Here is an 8,216-nt window from a genome sequence, read left to right as displayed (position 1 = left end):
ACTCAGACATGTGTATGGGTATCCGTGCACGTATAATCATCCACAAGAATCGCATATGTGACCCTGGACCACAAAACCAGTCTTAAGTCGCTGGGTATATTTGTAGTAATAGCCAAAAATACATTGTATGGGTCAAAATTATTGATTTTTCTTTTATGCCAAAAATCATTAGGAAATTAAGTAAAGATCATGTTCCATGAAGATTTTTTGTAAAATTCCTACTGTAAATATATCAAAATGTAATTTTTGAATAGTAATATGCATAGTTAAGAACCTAATTTGGAGAACTTTAAAGGTGATTTTCTCAGTATTTTGATTTTTTGCACCCTCAGATTCCAGATTTTCAAATAGATGTATCTCAGTCAAATATTGTCCTATCCTAACAAACCAGACATCAATAGAAAGCTTATTTATTGAGTTTTCATATGATGTATACATCTCAGTTTTGTAAAATTTAACCTTATGACTGGTTTTGTGGTCCAGGGTCACATATATCTATATATACAGTATATTCATACTGCTGTGTTATGAAGTCTGAAGTGACACGAAATGCATTATTCAAACATCAGAATGTTTTCTAATGAATCTACACATTACATCAAATCTATTTCAATTGCATTGGCTAAAAATGCAATAAATTGCAGGGCAAAGACCCACAAACACTGCAGGTGCAGGCTGGGGGGAAAAACACCCAACAGATGAGATATCTGTTTGCATGAAGTGCAAACAAGTGACATCCTGAACTTTGGAGCAGAACATGAAGGTATTTAGACTGTTGGGAAAGATTTGTGCCTGAAGGGAAATAATCAAAGAGAAAATGGTGAAGATTTATCCTATTATTTTGATATGCAGTTTGCTGCTTGAAACCTGGCTTTCTTCTGGAGGTAAGTTAACATTCATCTGTCTTAATCATAATCTAAATTTGATCTGGTCAATATAAAATCTGTTCTAATAGCTAAAGGCTGAGCATTTGTTTGTTACATGTAGTCTTTAGAAATGTGAAAACCTTGTGCTATAACCAATTAGAGTTAGTAAAGAAAGAAACTTGTTAACACAAAACAATATTTCATGTTTTGTGTTGTGAGAAAACATAAAGGAAACTAAAAATCAATCATCATATTGTTTTTATCATGGTGGAACTGAAAGAGCTTTCAATAGCTGTTCTGGGTCAACACAAAAGCCTTTCAAAGTAAAACAATATTCCCTTTTCAAATCTTCAATGCTTGTAAGAACACATTATTTGTGTCCTAGAAACAGACCTTGGCTTTTGTGATTTTTCACCATGTCTTTTTTGTGCACGTAGCTTCAGTGTTTGTGCCGAGGGATCTTGCGGGGTCTCTTCTGAAGAGACAGAAGCGCTATAACACAGGTAGATTTGAGGAAATGATGAAGGATAATTTGGAGAGGGAATGTTACGAAGAACGCTGCAATCTAGAAGAGGCCAGAGAGGTTTTTGAAGACCACGAACAAACCGTGAGTTGCATAAGCACATGTTTATCTCATAGAAATGTTTTAGGACTCTATCTGTGAGTTTAAAACTTTCCAAACTCTGTTTCAGATGAAATTCTGGATTACTTATATGGGTGAGCATAAATATTCTTGGCATGAACACTGTTGATAAACCTTTACAGGATGTATTCTTAATATCATGATCATGGCTTCTCCTCCCTTTCAGATGGAGACCAGTGTCAGTCGTCTCCCTGTCAGAATGGCGGGAAATGTGAGGATGGTATGAATACATACACCTGCTGGTGTCCAGCCCGCTTTAGTGGGAAGAACTGTGAGTTAGGTAAGATCAATGAAGCTCACATTAGCTGTAACATTTACATACATTGTATAAAGAATATATATAAGATAAAATATTTTAATATTTGACATATCTTCTAGTTCATTCATTGTCTTTAATCTTATTTTATATTTATTTCATTTTTTTTCAAATCGTGTATTTTTAAAGATTGTATGTTTCTAATATGTTTATTCTGAATTGTATATCTTTAAAGATGAAGTTTGTAGATAAACACACACAAATATATATACACTACCAGTCAAAAGATTTTTAATGTTTTTAAAAGAAGTCTCTTCTGCTCACCAAGCCTGCATTTATCCAATTCAAAATACAGCAAAAACAGTAAAATTTGAGATTTTTTACTATTTAAAATAACTGTTTTCTATTTGAATATATTTTAACATGTAGTTTATTCCTGTGATCAGAGCTACGTTTTCAGCAGCATTATTCCCGTCCTTGAGTACATTTATTTCAGGATCCTTTGATTAATAGAAAGATCCAAAGATTTTGCAACATTATACACTATACCATTCACAAGTATAGTTTTTTTTTAAGGAAAGATATGATAGAAATGAATACTTTTATTTAGCAAGGATGCTTTAAATTGATCAAAAGTTATGATAAAGACATTTATAATGTTAAAAACAAATTCTATTTTAGATAAATGCTGCTCCTCTGAACTTTCTATTCATCAAAGAAACCTGAGAAAAATCTACTCAGCTGTTTTCAACATAATAAATGTTTTTTAAGCAGCAAATCAGAATATTCGAATAATTTCTGAAAGATCACATGACTGGAGTAATGATGCTAGAAATTCAACTTTAAAATCACAGAAATAAATTACATTTTAAAATATATTTCAATAAAAAACAGTTATTTTAAATAGTAAGAATATTTCAAAATTGTACTGTTTTTGCTGCACTTTGGATCAAATAATGACAGGCTTGGTGAAAAGAAGAGACTTCTTTAAAAAACATTACAAATACTGTTCAGTGTACTGTGCAGTACTGTGTAGTGTATATATTTAGACACAGATCATGAAAAAGCAATCATGAAATGAATAGAAACATCACAATTTTATATCAATTAAATAATATACAAATCTTTTAGTATTGTCTTTTTATATGTCCAAATATCTCTGCAGTATTACTTTGTCAAAAATTCTTAACCTTGACTCAAAGTCCTCCTCTGCTAAAACCTTATTTCGTCTTTCATGGGTTGCTCTGGTCCAGAAATGGCAAAACAGTGTAATGTAAATAATGGAGGCTGCATGCACTTCTGTGTTGTGGATAAAATTTATGGAGCAGTGTGTGACTGTGCCGAGGGTTACAGACTGGCTTTGGACAGCAGAACTTGTGAACCTACAGGTACTATAATCCTATTCCCATATATTACATGCCATCTATCTGCATTAAGCCACTTTGCCAGTATTGTCACCAGGACGTACATTGTATTTCAATCTCATAGCTCAAAGCTTTTCTCATCCACCTTATTTTTCCTGTGAGCGCAGCCATTTGTAAATGTTATGCAGGCTTCCAGTCTCATCCACATCCATCTATTTTAAGCTGTACAAAACAGCTGGTTTTACTGCTTGATGTTGCAAATTTGTGTGTCTTACCATATTATTTTTTATTATGAACACACTGGTTTGTAGTGCAAACAGTTTTACCATTTACTGCACATTGTTATTCTAATCAATCGCAAGTCTCGCCCATAGAATTACTTCCGCATTTAAGAATAAGGTGGATAGGGTGCAGTGATATTTTTAATACCATTTTCATTCAAGGAATTTCATTTATGTTTTAGCGGATGTTTGGTTTGGTTTGTTGATTAGATCCTGCTCTTAATTCATCCCCTTACATCTCTATAGGGCAATACCCATGTGGACGTCTTGGAGCGAGTATTGCTGAAACTCTTAACTCAAGATCTCTCTCTATCGGTGATGAGAATGGAAATCAAAGTCACTCTGTCAATCACATCAATACAACGGAACAAAATACCACAGAGTCCATTCCTACAGATTCCCCTGATGTGAATGGGACTAGCATACCTCAACCTACACTGAACAACATCACCTCACTCTTTCCTACTCAGCCCAGCAAAAATGCAACAAACACTGACCATCGTATTGTAGGAGGAAATGAGGCAACACCAGGGGAGATTCCCTGGCAGGTAGGTGATGAATTGTGTGTCCAAATAAAACTTGCTTATGAAGCAAGGCTGGTATAATCTTCCCTAGTTTGTGTAGAAAAATCCACAGAACCTTATTCAGAGGACATTACAATAAAAAACGCAATATCAGAACTCTTGAGGGAAATTTACTGTGTTTTTCTCTGTCATGTTGGCAGGTGGTTTTTATGGAAAAGGTGAATAAGATTGCATTTTGTGGCGGCTCTCTCCTTAGTGAACAGTGGGTCATTACAGCTGCCCACTGTGTTGATGGAAAAGTGGGATCTTTCTTTATCAGAGTGGGTAAGAAACCAACAACACTGCCACATGATTGTTATTGCCATTTGGTTATAGAAAAAAAAACCTTTGGAGTTGTGAATAGTATATATACTATGGAAGCCCATTTTCGTCACTGAATAAATTTTTTTTTAAAAGGTTATTGCAACTTGTTATCTCACAACTGTGACATTTTTTTTGAAAGTCAGAATTGTGTGATATAAACTCGCAGTTGTAAGAAATAAAGTCAGAATTGTGTGATATAAACTCACAATTACGAGTTATAAAGTCAGAATTGCGTGATATAAACTCGCAGTTGTAAGAAATAAAGTCAGAATTGTGTGATATAAACTCACAATTACGAGTTATAAAGTCAGAATTGCGTGATATAAACTCGCAGTTGTAAAAAATAATGTCAGAATTGTGTGATATAAACTCACAATTGCGAGTTATTAAGTCAGACATAAACGCGCAATTCTGTGAACATATCACAACTGGACTTTATAACTCGCAATTGAGAGTTTACATCTCACAATTCTGAGAAAAAAAAGTCAGAACTGCGACATACAAAGTTGCAATTGCGAGAAAAAAGCAATTCTGATTTTATATCTAGCAATTCTGACTTTATAACTCGCGATTGTGTGTTTACATCTCACTTTTGAGAAAAAAGTCAGAATTGCGAGTTTATATAATGCAATTCTGAGAAAAAAAGTCAGAATTGAGGGATAAAAAGTCTGCTTGATAAAAATGACCTTTTTTATTTTTTATTCAGTGGTGCAAATGGACTTCCACACACTACCAGTCAAAGTTTTTGAACAAGAAGATTTTTAATGTTTTTTTTTTTTTAAATTCTGCTCACCAAGCCTGCATTTATTTGATCCAAAGTACAACAAAAACAGTAATATTTTACTATATACTATATACTATATAACATAACGGTTTTCTTTTTAAATATATTTTAAAATTAGGGCCGGGACTTTAACGCGTTAATTAAGATTAATTAATTACACAAAAATAACGCGTTAAATTTTTTTTAACGCATTTTAATCGCACTTAATTTTGCACCGCGGAACGTTTCTCACTGGATGAGTTTCAGCGGACCGATTATACTGGAGCACCAACTAGCGTTCAGACAAAGGAATGCGCATATCACCGCTGCACATCGAGCCTCAAGTATCACCTCAATGCTTTTACAGAAGGTCTACCTACCTATAGGGTACCTGAATTTCTGAAATGTAGGCTAGTATATTTCTAAATATACCAGTGTTTTCCCTACCATTATCTTAGGGGGGCGCGTTTACAATGTCTCCTCCAAGAAAACGCGGACTCCATTCATTAAAACCGAATTTACTATAGCGCGGAATGCCACGTAAATTCGTCGATTATTTTAGTGATAAATCAAAAGTTGGTCTGTCACTTAATTCAAATCGCGATATGGACTAGTGTCTGTAAAGACTGAAATGCAAAAAGACCGTTTTAATATGAATCCTGCATGTACGGGTTGCCTCTGTATGTTAGAATGGCAGAGACGCGTGATGCTCCCGTTAATTTTTGGCATTTGCATCTCAAATGAACAGATAGACTCAATCTCCAAAGCTACTGTCAGTGTCACTTTTACCGTTTCATTTGAGAAAACTAGCATCATATCATACTTTACACACAGAAACTTCACGGCAACCTGTCAAAATAAAAGTACGGTTTAACATGAAACAGAACAATATTCCTATTTAAATAATTGACAAAAAGCAATATATATGATAAAAAATAAATATAACAACACGATTAACCACTTAATTGTAGAAAAAAAATACTACGATTATTATTTAAATGTTAAATTATTATTATTTATTGATTTTAACAGCAAACCTCTTGTTCGTTTGCCAAAAATTAAAAAGGTTTATTTTTCATTTGATTAAAAAAAAAAAAATGTTTATGCTTTCAGTTGATTATGAGAAAATTAAAACAAGAATTTCTTTAAAAAAAAAATAGCAAAAGATTGTAAAGCCCTATTGTTCAAAATGTTAAAATAGAGAGTTTTAGATTTATTTTTCACTGAAATAAATGTTTTATGTTAAATAAACGTTATTACACAAAGTAGGGTAAAGTACAGAGAAAAAAAGTATGGAAACCTAGGGGAAACACTGTATCCTATTGCTACACTTAATGGCAATATTGCACTGGTCTGTTGGACTTGGTTGAACAAAAATAAACAATATTTTGTTGCTTAAGTTTATGTATTCAGTCATTATTCAATGGTATACTAAAAATCCATATGAAAAAACTTACTTCTCACTGTTCTCAGGTCAAATATTTATATGCGATTAAAATGCGATTAATTTCGATTAATTAATTACAAAGCCTCTGATTAATTAGATTAATTTTTTTAATCGAGTCCCGGCCCTATTTAAAATGTAATCTATTTCTGTGATTTCAAAGCTAAATTTTTAACATCATTACTCCAGTCACATGATACTTCAGAAATCATTCTAATATTCTGATTTTCTCCTCAAAAAACTTATTATTATGTAGAAAACAGCTAAGCAGATTTTTTTTTAGGTTTCTATAGAATAGAAAGTTCAGAAGAACAGCATTTATCTTAAATTTAAATATTTTATTTAAACATTATAAATGCCTTTATCATCACATTTAATCAATTTAAAGCATATTTGCTAAGTAAAAGTATTAATTACACTATATACCATTCAAAATTATGGTACATACTGTGTAATAAAAGCTATTTCAGAAAAAAAGACAAATAATCCTGAAAAAATGTACTATGAACTGTTTTAAATATTGATAATAATAATAAAAAAAGTTTTTTCAACAGCAAACCAGCAAATTAGAATTATTTTTGAAGGATCATGTGACACTGAAGACTTCAAATAAAAAACTGTTTTTTTAAACAGTAAAAATATTTAAAATGTTTGCTGTTTTTGCTGTACGTTGGGTCTAAAAAAAAATGCAGGCTTGGTGAGCAGAGACTTCTTTAAAAACATTAAAAATCTTACTGTTCAAAAACTTTTGACTGGTAGTGTAATTTATTATTTATTTTTAAATTATGCATTCCAGGGCACATGTGATCTGATATCACACATATTGTCAATTAGTTTCTATATTTCTGGTATCATATTTTTATAGGAGAACATGATGTCTCGAAGAATGAAGGAAGAGAGAGTGACCACGGCATAGCGGAGTACCATATCCATCCACGTTACAACTCTCAACGGAGTCTTTACAATCACGACATCGCCCTTTTAAAGCTAAAGGGACCTGTCAAATTCTCTGACTATGCCCTGTCCATCTGTCTGGGCTCTAAGGACTTCACAGAGAACCTGCTTAGGAGCGCGGAAAACTCCCTGGTGAGTGGCTGGGGGAGGCTACGGTACGGGGGCATGGAATCTAAAACACTTCAGAAAGTAGAGCTCCCCTATGTGGACCGGACTGAATGCAAAGGCAGCAGCACCGACACCATCTCCCGCTTCATGTTCTGTGCCGGTTACAGTACAGTACGCAAGGATTCCTGTCAGGGGGACAGCGGAGGACCCCATGCCACCCGTTATCAGAACACGTGGTTCCTCACGGGCATCGTCAGCTGGGGGGAGGAGTGCGCCAAGGAGGGAAAGTATGGCATCTACACTCGTATCTCCAGATATATGTACTGGATAAGTAACATAACTGGCATCACAACAGGACATATGTCCAATGGTGATCAACAGAGTTGAAATTAGATTAAAAGTATCAGAAATATACATGAATTAAGAGCTCACAGACATTTTTGTACAGATGATATTTACTAGTCATCATTCAACATACTGTAACAATCAAGAAAAAATATAGTTTTCCATCTTACACTTTGTGCTTGTACATCTAGTGAAATTATTTTCATACATGATATACCACAAATCTGTATGAGGTCACTTTCTTCTTAGTAACTCTGTACATATTATACACTAGAAGTGTATGGCTTTAAGAAGTGTACTTTAAA

The 8,216-nt window shown here is 33.5% G+C and overlaps 1 protein-coding gene across 1 annotated transcript; it reads left to right on the top strand.

Moving 5' to 3' along the window:
- Nucleotides 1-699: 699 nt before the first annotated feature.
- f9b (coagulation factor IXb) lies at nt 700-8,080 on the top strand. Its single transcript, XM_073829115.1, has 8 exons — nt 700-884; nt 1,304-1,473; nt 1,559-1,583; nt 1,676-1,789; nt 3,019-3,153; nt 3,657-3,958; nt 4,135-4,258; nt 7,370-8,080. The coding sequence occupies exons 1-8, from the start codon at nt 818-820 to the stop codon at nt 7,951-7,953; spliced, it is 1,521 nt and encodes a 506-aa protein (XP_073685216.1). The 5' UTR covers nt 700-817; the 3' UTR covers nt 7,954-8,080.
- Nucleotides 8,081-8,216: the final 136 nt, after the last annotated feature.

This window comes from Garra rufa, chromosome 23 (genome assembly GCF_049309525.1).
Source record: "Garra rufa chromosome 23, GarRuf1.0, whole genome shotgun sequence".
NCBI classification, from domain to species: domain Eukaryota; kingdom Metazoa; phylum Chordata; class Actinopteri; order Cypriniformes; family Cyprinidae; genus Garra; species Garra rufa.
Note: the sequence above shows the minus strand (reverse complement) of the source record. Positions and strands in the feature narration are given on the sequence as shown.

Bases quoted from the DNA above. Each gene is read 5' to 3' on its own strand.
- f9b (XM_073829115.1), top strand. From the start codon at position 818: ATGGTGAAGATTTATCCTATTATTTTGATATGCAGTTTGCTGCTTGAA. The intron at 3,154-3,656 runs GTACTATAATCC...ACATCTCTATAG, and splicing joins CAGAACTTGTGAACCTACAG to GGCAATACCCATGTGGACGT. The intron at 4,259-7,369 runs GTAAGAAACCAA...ATATTTTTATAG, and splicing joins ATCTTTCTTTATCAGAGTGG to GAGAACATGATGTCTCGAAG.